Genomic DNA, 17,865 nt, shown 5'->3' with positions numbered 1-17,865 from the left:
AGGTACTTCCCAAAGGATTTTTGACCTGTAGATAGAAGGAAAACTACTCTGTGTACACATATACTCATGTGTAAATGTGTAAGTGGTGTTTTTCTTTCTATTTGTCCAACTAACCATAGCTTCTAGGCAGCTCAGGAAATTATTGCTGTATTTGAACAACATGTAAAGAGCTGTATCATTACTCCTCAGTGCGTATTTCAAAGCAAAAAATAGACTTGCTGCAGTGTATGGATTCTGATACATATAGTTCATTTCAGCTGCTCTGCAACAAAAAAGTTTCCTGCTTTCTGATGAATGTAGTCTTTATAAATTGACCTACATTATTTTAAATTTCAAGAGGAGAAATTTAGGGCTGTACCTTGGGGGAATTAAAAAAATATTCCTAGGTGTGTTAGAGAAATGTAAACATGTTTTGCATGTTATAAAATCTTCTTGGAGGAAAAAAAAAAGTTATGTGAACTCCTCTTAGAATAGCACTTGTGATGATCTTCAGAAAAATGAGGTGGAGACTTACCAGATTTTCCAGCCCTTTGTTATGAGTATTTAGAATATTTACTGGTATCCAGTCAATAGTATTAGATTTCATTATCTTGTAGGCAGTTGCAAGGAGACAGCATCAGATCTTGACCCTCAGTGAGTCCTGCACTGCTTTACAAAATAACTTAGGTCTGTCTCTGCTATAAGCAATGAACATGTTTTTATGTTTTCACTCTTTTTGTCTTGCTGGTGCTCAGTCCAGTCTATATTTTATGAACAGTAAGTGTGATATTTGGCTATCACATGATTCATGTGAAAAAGGATACCTACACTGACCCTCTGCAAAAGCTAGTCACATGTTAATTCTTCCTTACCTGGTTCAGCTGGGGTGATTTGCCTTCCTGCGCTGAGTGTGCTGGGGCATAGCATAGAGCTCAAACCCCTGTCTCCACTACCCTGGAAGATTATATTAGGCTCAGATGAATGATGAAAATTCCATTTTTACCTGTATTGGGGGTGTAGCTCAGTGGTATTTTTCCAGCTTGTATACAGCCTACTGGATACTTGTCCAGCACTGAAAAAAAAATTCTATAAACACAGTTATATGCTATCAACTCACAACCATTTATTGAGGGTTTAGAGTTGCCTTTGCTACACATTTTTTGATAGGCCAGTATCTTCTTATGTTTTGTATGTATTTGACAATGAAACCATTGTCCTAATTTGTTGATTAACTCAAAGCAAGTCAGTTTATTGGTGCAGGCTAGAGCTGGATATACAAATACTTGTTTCTTTAAATGTTTTTTTAAAATATTAACAGAGGGTTTATGTGTGTGCTAAACCAATAGTGCTCAAAAATATTTGATGGAGAGTGTGTGGTTTAGTTAGCTTACTGTAACCAATTTACTACATTTATTTATTTACTTTAAGCATTTCTTTGGAAACGAGCGCAGACAGGAAAAAATGCCAAGTTCAGAATGAAGGTCGTTTTCTTTCTTCTGAACAGTTTGGAAAATACGTTATGGGCAATAGTCCTTTCATCACTGAATAGTTAATGAACTGTTTCCTATAAAATAAAGACATTCTCCATGACCACAATAAATAAATGGGTGATGAAACATTACTATTGATAATTCAGTCTGCTCACATCATCCAGTACCAGCCTTTGTGGCAGAAGTAGCTAGTCCAGAATCTCACACTGGGAGGTGGGGGTGGGGGTGGGGGTGGACATATCAGATTAGCCTCCTCCCTTCTGCAATGGTTGCTCTGACTTGCCTTGGCTATCATGACCTGGTTGTTTTGAGGACCAACAATCACTTCATACTTTGGGATTCTTTCATGTGTCTTTATGGTTGGAGTTAGTTTTGTGCATCTACAGCAGGAAGAACACCTAAGAAATGTGCTCTGCATGTGGCCTATCACATGCCATGTGAAATCAGCTTCTCCCACCCTGTTTGCTGAACACCTGGAGCCCTTTCTAAGGCAAGATCTGCACTGTCTCCACTGTAGAGGTCCTTTGTGTCCCATCTGAATTTCCCATTCCTCATCAAGCTTCCAGTTCATTAACTTATATCAATGTGAACTGACAGGTCCTGATTTTATTCGATGAACTATGTATATCACTTTGACTTATGTTGATGTTTAGCTTGCCTTGGATTTGGCCAGTGGAAGCCACACAAAGATTCCTTCTTGGTCCCTTTGTCTTGTCTCTATCATTATTTGATATTTTTAAAAAAATATTCTGTCCAAAGAAGATGTTCTAAATTCATCTTCTTCCAGTCCTATTCTTGGAATAACTCATTTTCCTAAGGAGCCTTGTGCTGGGATGTTTTGGAAGGAGAGTGACTCTAACTGAAAAAACAAAAACACATCAAATCAAAAAAACAAGTCATAGCTCAAATGATATAGCCCTTGCCTAGCTAGTACAAGGTCCTGAGATCAATCCCTAATACCTCCACCAAAAACAAGAAAAGTGGGCACATGGGTAGCATTTCTGCCCAGAGAAGCACAAACCTAGGGTGTTGAGTGGAGACTGGCCTCCTGCCCAACCTCTGACTAGTGCACCCCAAGTTCCAGAGTACCCACAGAAAGTAGATTCCAGGCATGCTCTCATTGTTTCCATAGTCTGGTGACAGTAAGCTATTTTTAACCCTTCAGAAGCCCAAGTGCCCAGGTGCCAGGTGCCAGCCAGGAGTCCACCTGTAGGCCGGTAGCCTCAGGCCTGCCCCTCTCTGCACATATTCACATTTGGATCTCAGTTCCAGTCCAGGTGCTTCCGAGCCCTTCCTTTCCCCTACTGCAGCTCTCCCCTCTGTGTGTTATTCATTTGATCAGGTCCTGGTATCACCCCGGTGCCCTCCCTCTCCCTAACATGCAGAAGGTCTCCATAGCCCCTTGGTGCCCTGCTGTTTCGCCTCTCCCAGGCTAAGTGTGTCCCACATGGGTTGAGTAAAGGGCCCTTGGGACCCTTGAAAGAAAGAGGAGACAACAGCACAAGGCAGGCAACAAGATTGGCCTGCCGTGAAGCCTGGCAGTAGCTCTGGGACTAGAAATGCCCTCAAGGCTACCCCGAGTTGGGCCCAGGTGGTCATTTCTTTTGACTTATTCCCCAGGCGTGGGGCTGTATGGGAGCCACCACTTGGTGGCTGGGGAATCAAGAGCTGTCTCCCAGAAGCCCTGCCAGCATCTGGGGTACCCAGTTCCTCAAGGAAGGGGGCATGGTAGTCCCCAGTCCATGCCCCCCTTCTGGCTCTCTGTCCTCCACCACTGCACTGGCTTCTACGTAGACAAGTGCAGCAAAGGCCTCATTTTTCAACTGTGCTGGAGTTCTTATTTCCATACCTCTAGATGGGCTTTTGCTAATGATGAAAGGTTCCACTAAAATGCCTCCCCTCAGTCAGCCCCAGTGAGGGAGGAACAAAGGCCGGCCCTTTTCTGTTCCCCACAGGTAATAGCTCCTTTCTCCACCCGTGTTCTTTGTAACTTGGCGGTTTGGTAAGCATCAGGATCTCACCTTTGCACTCTTCTACTTCCACAGTTGGATGGCTGACCTGGTTTTCATGAGTCTTCTGCTTTTGAGTGTCAGGTTATTCTATTTTTTTTAAAGAGCCTTTAAGCATCTTGATATTGAGCTCTTCCCAACAGACTTCTAGGAACTCTGAATGTGTAGTGAATTAAACCACATGGGAAAATGGATCCATCAGGTGTTTTAGTCCACATTTCCCACTATGTAAAGGGTGTCAAAATGGCACAAAAACAGGAAGCCAGACACTTTTCCCCAGAGTGAACCCCAAGGGTTCTCCAGGGAACCCAGAGGGAAGTTCTACATAGAAGATCATTAGAGGCCTTAGAAAAATCAACTTGTGCAAGGCTACAGGGTTCAAAAGCATGACTTTTTATCTACAGAGTACTTCTTTAGTTCTTCCTACACTGAAAGTCGACCTTGGCACATCAGAGAAATAGAAGTAAAAGGAGGACAAAGGTACTGAGATACAGAAGACCTCTTTTGTCAACTGAGAGTTTAATATTTTAATTTTTTTCTGCTTCTGAGGCTTTAAAAATGATTTATTGGGGAAAATATATTTTTCCAGTCTCCAGAAAGACAAAACAAATCTGAAAAAATCCTCAGTCCTATAAAAGATTAATTTAGTTTTCCATTCTCAAGATTCAGATTTTTCTTCTCTGTAACTGTTGTATTCTTTGTAGATTCCCCACCAAGGTTTTAAAGCTTAATGTTGGACTTGCAAACATGATGATCTGATTTTATACTTAGGTTTATACCAATGAATTTCTTGATGTTCTTCTTGTGTCCTGTCATGAGTTGTCGGCTCAAATGTACAAGTGTGAATAGGGAAGAGTATCTGGTCTTCATGTTGTTGGTCGGCATTGTCAGCTGACCTTGGAAGTTCATGCCTCTTTATTTGGGCTATTTTTCTACAAACCTGTTATTTGCCAAAGCTACTCTGAGATGCTGTTTTCCTGACAAATAAATTGTTGTGTGTACTCATCACTCTGGTGTCTCTTCCTCTCCTGCAGTGGTAAGACACCATTGATACCGTTTGACCTGTCATTAAGGGTCCTATCTCCAAATATAGTCGCATTAGAGTTTTAACATGTGCAGGGACACAGTTCAATCCACAACCGGAGTGACTGTCTCTCAGGCAATGCTGCTCAGCTAAGTTTACTGCCATGGTGTGTGTGGGGTGTGTGTGGGGTGTGTGTGTGTGTGTGTGTGTGTGTGTGTGTGTGGTGTGTGTGGTGTGTGTGGTGTGTGTGTGCGTGTGTGTGTGTGTGTGTGTGTGTGTGTGTGTGTGTGTGTGTGTGTGTGTTGAGTGTGTGTCCTGGGGCTTGAACTTAGGGCCTGGGCACTTCCATGAGCTTTTTTGCTCCAGGCTAGTGCTTTACCCCTTGAGCCACAGCACCACTTGTAGCTTTTTTGATAGTTAGTCAGAGGTAAGATTCTCATAAACTTTCCTGCCTGGGCTGGCTTTGAACTGTGATCCTCCCAATCTCAGCCTCCTGAGTAGCTAGGATTCCAGGCACAAGCCCCTGGCACCCAGCATCTAAATAAAACCTTAACTTCACAAAGCCTTCAGTGGAATAGGAAATAAAGGTTCGTATGAAGACCTGTTGATCCCTGTATTCATTCTCTGACCTTTGCCTGAGCTAGGGTGGCATATCCTCTGGCTGCCTATTGAAATCTGAGTCCCCTAGGAGTTAGCAAAGTCACAGGATCACAGAAAGGATCAGACATACTGCTTTGTAGAGCAGAAACCCAAACCACAGAAGAGAGGGACAGGAGAGCTGAGGGTCCCTCTAGAAGTGGTTTTAGTTCATGTCTCAGCCTGGAGAGGGGCAGGGCAGGGTGCCTGACAGCCCAGTGTCTCTGCCGTGACTCAGGGCTCTTTGATGCAGAGCCTTCTTTGTATCTGCAGGTAATTCACTGGACCTGCTGTGAGTCTGTGGCACCAAAACCATGCGCTGCCAGCATCTGTAGTGTCAGGAATCCCTACATGGTCAGCTGGTCTCCTGGCTATGCTGTATGGCTTGTTTCCTGGTTTCTTATGTTTTTTTTTTTTTAATGTAAAATCCATTGCTTCTCTTCTTTTAAATGTGGCCTTGCTTACTTTGCACCATTCTGCACAGCTGTCATTTATGAATAATGGAAGTTGTCCCCAGGTTCAACAGAGCACTATTCAGTCTTGAAAAAAGATGTTATTTCAGTGCCTGTGTGTTTTTCAAAGCTGTGTCACCATCCCATTTGCACCGTCTTTTGCCAGAACAAAATATGCCGGCAGGCATAATCACTATTAGATGCCATTACCTTCATGTCAGGAAGCACAGCCATTAATATTACCACATGCTACTCATCTTTGCTGTGTGATCCTGTGCAGCAGGTTGATAGCATGCTAGATGGAAATGTTTCCTACATTAGATTTAGCACTGGCACCATGGATTTTGTACATGCTAGCCAAAATATTTTCATGAGCTGGATGTGGTAGCTCACGCCTCTCATCCCAGGAGGTATAGATAGGAGGATCAAGAACTAAGGCTAGCCTAGGCAAAAATTGGAAATGTCCCATCCCAACAAACAAGCTGTGTCTCACATCTCTAATCCCAGCTACATAGGAGGTGTTGATAGAAGCATTGGGATCCAAGGCTGCTGGCCCAGGCAAAAAGTATAATACTGAAAAATAAGCAAAAAGGGCTGAGGAAATGGCTTCATGTAGAGCACTTACCTAGCAAGTTCGAGCCCTAATTTCAAGTGACAAAAATAATGTGTGTGTGTACGTGTGTGTGTGTGAAAGAGACAGAGAGAGAGAGAGAGAGAGACAGAGAGACAGAGAGACAGAGAGACAGAGAGAGAGAGAGAGATTATAAGGAAATACTAAAACAAAGTACGTGGTCAGTACAGGTGGTACCCGTTGCCTTAGGGAATGAAGTGTCCACGTTGGGAAGGTGTCATAACAATAAAAAGTCTAATAAGTTACCATCACCTTTCCTTCCTTCCTCATGTTCTAGGTACAGAGGCAAAACCTACAGGGCTGTGGTCAAGATTGTACGAACATCTGACCAAGTAGCAAATTTCTGCCGGCGAGTTTGTGCCAAGCTAGAATGCTGCCCAAACTTGTTTAGCCCTGTGTTGGTTTCTGAAAACTGCCCAGAGAATTGCTCCATTCACACTAAAACCAAATACAGTAAGTACAAATGAAGGGACAAGAAATGGACCCACAAGAGTGGACCTATGGTATAATGGGTTTTTGTTTTCTTTTCTTTTTACCGTTTGAGTAGTTTTTCCTAGGAATTCCTCTGGAGAAATCTTTTAAGGCTTGCTGTGGCAGATTCTCATGAGTTCGTAGGCTGGCCAAGGAATAGGTGGTTGGGTTGCAGCAGCAGGACTTGGAAAAGGAGAGAGTGGGGGAGGGGGCAATTGTGAATTTCAGTGGATAAGCTGAGTGCCCTGCTACAAGGCTGCAGAAAAGGTACAGTGAAGTGCTGCTTAGTGATGGTTGGGAACCCGAATTAATTTCTTGTCCTTAGGGTGGAAAGCTGTAATGAATCCCTTTACCAATCTTACCCTATCTTCATCATAGTTAGTGTTTCCCTCATTTAGATCCAGCATGCAAAGTTCAGGGCATAATCAGAGGACTCGGAAACAACCAGCCTTTTGTTTGCTCTTGGCTGCCTTTACTTTTCCACCATGATACAGGACATCGCTTCTTTCTCAACCCACGGACAAGGATCTGGAAGTCGGCTCTGCCAGCTCAGTTTTCAGCCATTCCTGGAGCCTGACAAGTACCCCTTGTGTGTGTGGTCAGCCCTTTTGCCAACTTGAGTGTTGGAACCAGAAATCTCAACACACACACACACACACACACACACACACACACACACACACACACACACACACACAGAGTCTACCCTTTACTCACAGTCTCACTGAAGGTCAGCTATACACTCGATCCTCTTGCTTTCCATTTCTGTCTGTACACAGTCAGGTGAGAACCATGAGTAGGTATGTCTCCATCATCCTACTTCCTGAAGACTTCATCCCTAATCCCTTCTGTTGACTGAAAGAGGAATTCACTGGTTAGCAGCTGCTCTTGAGTAGCTCCATTCACTGAGGATGAGCTACACTTGGTCTTGAACATTTACCTTACAAATGGGCTTCCCTGTACTTCGAGGACACAGGGAAGGTGCAGGCTTATACAGCCCCATTGCACACCACTGAAATGAACTACTCCTGGACCTGATTCTTCAATACCTCAAAATCTAAGATCTCTCAAAACATCTTAGAGTGAATAGTACTGCAGCTTGGTCCTGGGCTATAGCAGGAAGAAAACAGAACGATCTTTAGTGACTCTGAGCACAGTAAGGATGTGGTCACTCCCTGGCTCAAGAATATACTGAAGTATAGTTGCATTTGATAAAAGCCCTCCTTCTCTTTTTAGCATATTACTATGGAAAGAGAAAGAAGATCATTAAACCTCCAATTGGGGAAAGCAGCATTGAGGGTGGACACACGAAACCAGCCCGAAGAAGAAAACGACGAAAATCCATCTTTGTGCAGAAGAAACGAAGGTCTTCTGCTGTGGACTTAACGGCAGGCTCTGGTGAGGTATGTTCTGTCTAAAAGACATTTGGTATTTGTTTTGTGGTATAGGGAATTGAACCTTGTGCTAGCTAGGCAAGCACTCTACTGCTTAAGCCATGCCCCTTAGCCGTTTTGCTTTGAGTTTCTTTTTCAGGCTGGGTCTTGTGCTTGGGCCAGCCTGATTAGCTTGGATGACCACATGATTAGGTTGAATGACCACATCCAACCTTGGGCATTTTGAAGGGGGAGTTGTTGTGTTTTGGTTCAAAACAAGGTCTTACTCTGTAAGCCTGGATTGACCTTAAGCTTTTGACCTCTATCTTCCAAGTACTGGGATTACAAGTGTGCACCATCACAGCTGGCTGTAACATTGAATGTAGATGCACGACCCTCTCTGCCATCTGACTGTTTAACAGTGAAGGCTACAGCTGATGCTTGCTGCAGAATCATCAGGAGAGAAATAAGCCCCACCCACCTGGCACCCTTCTACTGAGAGCCCATTTCACGTATCCACTACTTTGTCAGGGAAAGAGCTACGTTAGAGCATGGTCGGTTTTGGACAACACTTGCTAAGTGCTGCCCAGGCAGGAAAGGAAGCTGGGATGGGGGCAGGCTGAGTGGCTGCTGGAGCCTATCACCCCACTAAATTCATTCGACTCCATCTCTCCAGCCCCCTTCAAGTGCATTCCTCTTTCTTTTCAGGAAAGTGAAGATGAAGATGCGGATGCCCTGGACGATGACACGGCGAGTGAGGAGACTGGCTCTGAGCTGCGGGATGACCAGACAGACACCTCTTCGGCTGAAGTGCCCTCTTCCCGGCCCCGGAGGGCTGTGACTCTGAGGAGTAGCAGCTCAGAGGCTGTGCGTCGGCCGCCCGTGGAGAGAGCTCGAAGGGCCCGACCCCCTCCAGCTCCTGCCACTGCTGAGGATGGGGACAAGGATCCACCTGCCAGGCCTGAGGGTCAGGAGGTGAGTTTTGAGAGTGGCACAAATGATCATTTGGAGTGAGATTGAGAGAGAAGCCACTGAACATCTGAAAAGTGGCAGCAATTGTTCCCTCAAAGTTCCCAAGTCAAGGAGCGAAAGACTTTGATTCCACCTCTTAGCAGAAAGCATGAGAATGTCCCTCCTGGGTTCCAGTAACATCCTCACTCTGGAAAGCTTCAACCCTACCAGGCCTCGTCATGCAGGAGAGGATCAAATCCTCCATGTCCCTCTGAACACTGGGATTTCAAACTTCCACCCCATTTCTACGTCTGCCTTGGCTTTCTATGTAATATCTAATCTGTCTCTAGGAGAACCCCTTTTGAGGCTGTTAATGTGCCCTATGATGTCATAAAATATGAATCCTATGTACCAGATCTCCCCAAACCCTTCAGATGGTGTTTGATTAGTGGCCAAGGCATCATCATCTTCATAGATGTCAGTGGGGACAAGCTAGAGGTGGTGGCACACACCAGAGGACTGCAGGTTTGAGGCCAACTTGGACTATCTAATCAGACTCAAAAACAAACAGTCTGCTGGCTACCAATAGCTGACATCTGTAATTTCAGCCACTCAGCTCTTCAGATATCAGCCCGAGGCCAGCCTAGGCAGAGAAGTCCATAAGACTTAGCTCCAATTAACCAACAAAAAATCAGAGATGTCGCTCAAGTATAGCTCAAGTAGGAAAGCACTTGCTTGAGTGAAAAGACCAAGTAAGGCTCCAAGTTCAGTCCCCAGCACACGCATGTGCGCACACACACACACACACACACACACACACACACACACACACACACACTGTGGGCACATTGGTTGTATTTTTGTCTCTCAGCATCTCTAGTCTTTTCTGTAATCAAAGATGCTTTAAGATGCCCAGGATTCCTGAACTAAAACTCAAAATAGGCTATCACTGTGCCCTTTATTTTTAACTTCTGAAAGACCAAAGGTCATTACAGGTGCTCACAGGTGCTAAGAAACTGCTGCAAGAGTGAGTTTCTGTGTCTGTTGAGGTACCCAGTGAGGGACAAAAGAGACAGCAACAATTGCCCAGCAGGTGTGGGAACAGATGTCACAGCCCACACAGGCAGTGACTATCTCCTGTCCTACTTCCTCTCCAGGAAACGAAACAGGAGGAGGAGGAAAGGCTTGTGCTGGAGAGCAACCCTCTGGAGTGGACAGTCACGGACGTAGTGAGGTTCATTAAGCTGACAGACTGTGCCCCCTTGGCCAAGATCTTTCAGGAGCAGGTAGAGTGGCTCATTGGGTCATTATTGGTTCATATTCCTAGACTCCTGATTTTAAATGAACTCCTCCAACATCTAATGTGGCCTTCTCATGACTGCCAGGAAAAGGGGTGTCAAAGTCCCAGGGTCCCTCTTGACCATGGTTGACACTATGAGAGGGCTGCTGGGCATGGGCAGGGTGTTCTGCCCCTCCTAGGATTCCCCGATAGGGAAAGGGAGATGCCTGTTGCCGCTGGGTGAGGGATGGGCATCCATGCTCTGCCACTGGTCTATACTAAGCCCACCTGAGGTGCTTGCTCTTTACCAACATACAGAGGTGAAATATCTTAACTCCTCGCCTGGCCTTTTTGGATGCTACCTTCTAGGTGGTCTGCTTATAGTCTGGCCTAGCTGGAAGTCAAGGCTTCTTGTTGGGCCTCACATGGTGGGCCAAAGCCTGGGCCACAGATTTTCTTGTGGGATTGGACTTCAGTGGAGTTCTTGGCATGTACAAGTCTTTGTCTTGCTGAGTTACTACCCTTTTGCTGTTTCTTTGGCTGCAGAAAGCAGCCTTTGCATGGATCTCATTGTCACCATCTATCAGCAAATAAGCAGCTTCTTTTGCAATTAAGTTGTGATGATACAAGGCCACCACCCCCAAGGGGGAAAAAAAAAAAAACATCAGTGAGAGCCTGGGTTGATGGTGCAAGCTTATCATCCCAGCTACTTGGGAGGTGGAGAAAATGTGATTGTAAGAGCCTATCTCAAAAAAACAAATTAGATATGATGATTCACACTTACAATCCCGAATGTTGGGGAGGTAGAATTAGGAGGATCTCAGTTCAAGGACAACCTGAACAAAAGCATGAGCCCCTGTCTGAAAAGTAACTAACGCAAAAAAAGGGCTGCGAATGTGACTTAAGTAATAGAGTGCTGATCTAGCAGATGTGAGACCCTGAGTTCAAAACCCCAGTACCATCAAAAATGAGAAACAAAAGAGCCAACCACAAAATAACCAAAGAATTTAGCAGCCTATATTTAACTCATTAGGTAATAAGAGGATTGTATTAATACTTATGCTATTAATACTTATAGTTTCTCTGCTGACACTCTCCTATATCAACAATATAAGATTTACTCCAGGATGAAGCCTGAATGTAACACATGTATTTTCCTGGCACCTACTCCCCTTCGTCTAACTCTGCTTTGTTTCCTGGCAGGACATTGATGGCCAGGCGCTCCTACTACTGACCCTGCCGACAGTGCAGGAGTGCATGGAACTGAAGCTGGGGCCTGCTATCAAGTTGTGCCACCAGATCGAGAGAGTTAAAGTGGCTTTCTATGCCCAGTATGCCAACTGACTTGGCTTCCCACCCCTACCCCGAAGATGGCTCATGATCCTTGTAATGCTACATTTATTTGTGAAAGTTTTCAGGATAGAGATTTGAATTTTGCTGGGATATATGAAAAGGTATATTCATTCAATATCACCAAAACGCCAACAACCCAGGACTAAGCCCATCCACCAGCCTGTTTGGTATTGCCATGTTTTTAAAAGCACACCGAAGTACCATAGCAGAAGCTTCAGGAGAGTGTAAGTACAGTGTTGTATTAGGCCATATGCCAAGACACAGAAGAGGTTCTTAGTCTATTTACATTTCACCATTGTCCTACCCCAACCCAGGCAGCTTCCTGGGAACAGAGTCTCCTACTCTCAGCCCATATTCCTTGACAGCTAACACAGGCACAGCCAGCATCTTCCCAAAGGTGACCAAGGAGGCCATGAAAGCCTCTACTGGAAGGTTTTATGGTAGGTGTTGTCAGGCATCTTTCCTAATCACCCATGGCTGTGCTTCTGTGGCTGGTGTTTTCACCTCTATTTGTTCATGGTGGCAACTCCTTTCTCCACCATGACTGTGAGCAACGTTTCAGGCTTTTATTACCAAAAAGATGTGCCAAACCTCCACCATCGGTCCAATGTGCCTCTTCAGTCAACTTGGAGTGCAAAGGGAGGCTGGTGTCTCATTTGTAATGAGATGACTTTTCTGGTGTGATTGCAGCTTAGCCCATCCTAGGGATGTCACCTGATCAGGGAATGCCTACTTTAGGGAAGTTCCAAATGCTGTGTAGAAGGCAAGAACAGGAAGAGATGGGGGAAGAATTTCAGGAACTGGCTACATCTTCACAGCAAGAAAGTCCCTCTGAGCATCCATGGTGCTTCCTCTTGCCCTGGTGTGCCACATGTACGCGCATGAGGAGACCGGAGTGCCTGCTATGATGCCGCACATGGAACAGCCAGAGACCCATGGTTCTCATCCTCCTTTGTCCATGACCAATTCTGTGCTATGTGGGGTAACTTTCCATTCTTTTAGACCCTATTTCCTATCAGAGGACAGATTTGAACACCTAGAAGTGGAGCAGGGAACATGTCATCTCCTTGTTACCTACCCTAGAAGACAAGAGTCCAGGTTGACCAAAATGAGAAAGAAAAAAAAATGAAGCAGATAATTCACACTGTACTTCCTTCATTCCATTCTGGCTTTGAGGTTGCTTATGAAAGCAGTTTTGTTAAATCTGCTAAATCTATGGCTGTGAAAATTGGCTGGCTTTTTTATACCCAGCAGTTCTATCTCTGTTTCCTCATGAGTGGTTCAGTGTTTCCACAAACCCAAAGGGACAGTAATACGCTGATGGAGAAGTCACCTTGATGCTTTCTCAGATTTACATATGGAAACTAAATCTTCCTGTTCAGAAGTGGTAGGTCCTCATGGCTGAGGTGTGGGCTTCTTATCTTTCTGTGTTTTTTGTTTTTCTTATTGTTTATTGTTTACTATCATTGTGTTGATAATTTCTTTGCCTAGACTATCAGCAGTTCTAGTCATGTAGTATGGTGAGCTTATTAGCTGCTCATATTTTGGCACCATGTTAAGATCTGATGAGCTGAGAGGCACTGCAAACTTTGATTCCTTCTGCTAACTTTGCTTAGCATCCTGTAACAGAGTTTTAAGTGGAAAACAAATATAGTATGGTTGAAACTTCATAGTCTCTCCAGAAGCTGAATTTTTTTTTTACAGTCCATCTTCAAAAGTTTGGCCAGTGGATCTGCCCTGAGGCCTTGAGTGGGAAGAGTTTATCCTGTGTGGTATTGCAAGAATGGAAATGGCTCTGGTAATGTGTGTTTGGTTTGCAGTCAGATATCTCTCTTGTAAACTACAATCTGGCCTCTCTTCAATTTCCTATCCCTGTCTTCTCAAGAGACACCTGCTTTTGGCCTTAAATACTTCATCCCAGTGGAGTACCATATTTCTCAACAATTGGAAAGGAATCCAGTTCAATATTGGTGGCATTTTCTCTGTCCAGACTGCTTTGATCTTCCACTGTGACCTTTTTAAGCTGAGCTGTTGCCATCGATACCAAGCCAAGGACATGGGGACTACCACTGGGATAGATCATCATACCTGAGCATGTGTGTCATCTTCTCGTGTGCTTTCCAGTCATGGCTCGAAGGAATAAGTGTTGCCTCGGATGAAAGGGATCTCCTGGGTTCGTCCAAAGGGCTAGAGGACTACCCATCAGGAAGCCCAGACAGGATATGGTCTCCATTGGTGGGGGAAGAAGTATCTTGCTTAAATGGACCCAGCCTTGCAATTTAACTTTCTTCCCTCTCTTCCTGAGCTTGCTTCATGTGTATGGTGAAGGAAGAAATAGATGATTGTCATCCAAACTATGGAGCACTCTGCCCTGGCCCCTCAAGAGAGCAGAGAAACACTTTAGAACCAAGGAGATATTTTTTCCTCTGAGAGTTGGCAGTGTTCTACTGAATGTGGATTCTCGAGGATTCCTATCTTCGTGATGTACATCTTCACATTCTGTTACAGGTTAGGAAAGTGGTTTCTGCTTCATCAGCTCCCATCTAAAAGATAAGACCACTTTCTAAGATAAATTGTATTGTGTTTATCCTTTTGTTGTGACAGGAAAAAAAAAAAAAAGGATGGAAGCCAGGCACCCTTGGCATACACCTGTAATCCCAGCTACTCAGGAGATTGAAACCTAGAAGATCACTGTTCAGAACCATCTCGGGTAGGAAAGTTGATTCCATCTTTAGTTAGCCAGCAAAATGCTGTAGTGGAGGCATGGACCAAGCAGAAGAGTACCAATTGTGAGCAAGCAAGCCAAGTGAGTGAAGGCTTGAGTTCAAGCCCGCATACCAGCACCACAGAAAGAGTCTTAATACATGTCCCCCAGTACCACCACAGCCCATAAACCCCAAATGTATTGATCCGGACTGCAGCAAATGCCCACCTCTGTTCCTGCTCTGGGTGGCACCATTTTTAATCTCATCCCTTGGAACTGACCAAGCAGATGCCTCACAATCTGTCCAGTGTATACCCCAAGAATTAGAAGTGCCACCCCTGCTTTAAGAACCAGAGTCCACCCCCTAATTCTGCTGTAAAACTAACAGAGTTTGTTTCCAACCCTTGTTTCTTGACTGTATTTGTACTGCATTGTCAGATATCCTGTCCACAAAACAAAACATCCTAACCTGGAAAAAGCGGGGTACTGTTGGCATCCTAGAAACTTCTTTGCAACAATGGTTTCCTTCCTCCCAGAAGCTCCACAGGGTGGAGAACTCATCTGTCATTTTGCAAATTGGGTTCCTTTGATCAGAGTGTGAATCGCACAAGATATTTGAGCTGTAAGCTACTTTTCTGCCCTATTTGGTTCTTTTGGAAAGATCATTTCCTGCGCTTGATCTGATTTGTTTTCTTCAGTAAAACCTCTACCCTTTCCTACAGTTGCTGGCAGGTTGTTTTGCTCAGCTTTGGGAAGATGAATTTAGTTCCTAGTTTTTCTCATGGAGTTTTGAGTGTTGTATGGGGCAAAAGGTGAATTTACTTTCTCTCTCATACCGAACACCCTTTGTAAGAGCTACACCCCTTTAGTTTTGGAAGCAGTAGGGGTTTTCATACTTATTTTGTGGAACACCCATTTATATTTATTTCTGTACATAGAACTGAAACAGAAGACAGTAGGTGAAAATCTCTATTGTGATTTGACAACATTGCTGCTTTTGGGTTAAGATGGTGAATCTAGGCTCCCATTACTTTCTCTTGTCTCTAGAAAGCTGTGACTGAGTGTGCAATGCTTTGAAAAGAAAAATTGTAAATGAAGATATCTGTAGTTTGTAAGGAAGAAATTTTCAGAGAGCTATCCATATTGCCCACTGTCTCTTTGGTGCAATAATTAAGTAGCAAGGGAAAACTCTTCTTGGCAACAGTTAGGATTCAAAGATCCTCTCTTACTCGTTGTTCTTTTCTGTTTACAAAGTCGTTCTTTTTAATTACTCCTTCAACACAGTTAAAATTTTAACTTGATTAGACCTCATTGCTTCTTATCATCCGTGTGGTTTCTAAACATCCAAAACATGGTATGATAAAGTCATGTGCTATTCGTGACCCATTTAATTTATCTAAAAATTGTAATTGCCGATGTATTCACTGCCTTGGATTTTTCTTACAAAGGATAAATAACAACTCAGTCTCCTGAGCTGTAGACCTACTGTGTTTATTTGCAATGGCTAAGATTCAGCCTCTGAGAGGATGTGGGTCCTGTCACAGAATCCAAGCATAGCATTGTTTCGTGTGGCTGAAGATATACACTGAGGAAAAAGGGAAGTTCTAGAACAATCCTTTGCTGAAAAAAGTAACAATGGAAAATTTGAGGCAAACTTTTAAAATTAATGAAATAATCATCTTACTTGTCCTGAATGGAAGGTAACTAGCATGGTCTTGATAAAGTGATGGTTAAAAGACCTTTTACTGTTTTACATTCCAGTTTGAATAGTTTGTACTAAAGTTTGATTCATATCTTGTGTAGATTTCAGTGCATCAAAGAAAAATTAGTATCTTTAAAAGGGCATGCTGTTTGTTTGCTGTAAGATTGTATTCTGTATATATGTTTTCATGTACATAAATGAAAATCTATATCAGAGTTATATTTTAATTTTTATTCTAAATGAAAACCCTTTTTACTTGAAAAAATGTAAGCCACATTGTTAATAAAGTAAAAATCAATTCTATGGTGGTGTTTGTATCTTTGTGTAGAAGGTTATTAAATACTATTTTTAGCATTTGCTTCATGGTTCTTTAATTTTGAATTTTGTTTTTATTTTGTTTTTTTACTATGTTCTGAGGCATCTATTTTTAAGTTGGTAACAATCATGCCTCTCAGTGTGACCTTTAAGGTTTTCTCCTAACTCTGGAACTTTACTCAAAGGACTTGTCTTTATTCTTTTGGGGGGGGCAGGGGGTCCGGTTGTGGGGCCTGAACTCTGGGCCTGGGCGCTGTCCCTCAACTCTTCAGCTCAAGGCTAGCACTTTACCACTTGAGCCATAGAGCCACTTCTAGCTTTTTTCTTTTTGCTTATGTGGTGCTGAGGAATTGAATCCAGGGCCTCATGCATGCAAGGCAAGTGCTCTACCACTGAGCCACCTTCCCAGTCCCTATTCTTTTTTTTTCTCTTGTTAAAACTACTGAAAATTTCATGTTCTTGTCCCTGGCTTTCCCAATTTTCAGTGACTTTGGTTTTCCTAAGGCTTTACCGGGTACCTTAAAAGAGAACCATAGTTAAATAACCATATTTAGCACTTTCTAACTCACTGCAGGGGCGAGCGCATCCACACTAGAAGGGGAGGAGATCCTATTGCTATGATACTCCATTGCTGGAATCTCTCCTGTACCATCATAGGTAACTTCCTTAGAGGCAGAATAGATAAGAGGGAGTTAGGCACTTACCCACCCTATGGAAGATGAGGAATGCCAAATTATTTCCTTCCCCAATCCCTGAGTATCTCAAGTAACATGACTTTGCCTTTTTGACAGTTCGAGGCTACAGGTAGAAGTATTGATCTGTTTTCATCATAGAACTTTTTTCTCTTCCTTTTTCTGCTTTTTAAGACAAAGTCTTACTGTGTAGCACAGCTTTTGCTTCTGCCTGATTTCAGTAAGCAGCAGGTGGAAGGCCTGACTGCAGGATGGTGTGTGGGTAATTGTATTTGGCCTCACCTGAAAAAGAAAAATGGTATGAGTAGAGAAGCAGTTTGTCCACTTGAGGGTCTCCAGGACAGCATTCAGATTGACCTGAATGTTGCCGTAAGGAAAACCTACTGAAAATCAAGCCCAGGATCTGATTATAAGGATGAAGGAACTGAAAAAATTCCCATCTTTGGCAGGTTTCCTTTTCCAAAGTCCAGGCCCTAATAGAGAAAGAGTGAAAGCCTGGAACCTGGCATGGATGAGTCATTTGAGTTTCAATATAAAATGTTCCCTACTAAAAACTTGGTTCCGGATGGTACATTTGGGGAAATTACTTGGATTCTGAGAGCTCTAACCTCATCAATGGATTAACCAATGTATAGTTTGAGGGCCTACTGAGGTGGTGAAAACTTAGGCAGTGGAGTCTAGTTGAAGGAAATACGTCCTTTGAAGCAAGTTGGTGAGGTCTGTATCTTATCCCACGCTTCTTCCTCTATAACATTTTGCTTCCTGGCTCTATTAGATGAACCATGATGCTCTACCACACCTCAA

General features: G+C 43.6%; 1 protein-coding gene across 2 annotated transcripts in view; it reads left to right on the top strand.

The window, feature by feature from the left end:
• The window catches only part of LOC138805553 (scm-like with four MBT domains protein 2), a 151,259-nt gene extending 134,936 nt beyond the window's left edge, over positions 1-16,323 (top strand). For both annotated transcript variants that reach the window (XM_069990306.1, XM_069990309.1), the window contains exons 17-21: positions 6,499-6,674; positions 7,929-8,095; positions 8,774-9,040; positions 10,174-10,302; positions 11,499-16,323. In XM_069990306.1, coding sequence (XP_069846407.1) covers positions 6,499-6,674; positions 7,929-8,095; positions 8,774-9,040; positions 10,174-10,302; positions 11,499-11,639 — 880 coding nt within the window. In that variant the 3' untranslated portion in view covers positions 11,640-16,323. The remainder of the gene's footprint in view (positions 1-6,498; positions 6,675-7,928; positions 8,096-8,773; positions 9,041-10,173; positions 10,303-11,498) is intronic.
• Positions 16,324-17,865: the final 1,542 nt, after the last annotated feature.

Source organism: Dipodomys merriami, unplaced genomic scaffold (genome assembly GCF_024711535.1).
Source record: "Dipodomys merriami isolate MVZ:Mamm:240054 unplaced genomic scaffold, mDipMer1.0.p SCAF_4, whole genome shotgun sequence".
Taxonomy (NCBI): Eukaryota; Metazoa; Chordata; class Mammalia; order Rodentia; family Heteromyidae; genus Dipodomys; species Dipodomys merriami.
This window is presented reverse-complemented; position numbering and strand designations above follow the sequence as displayed.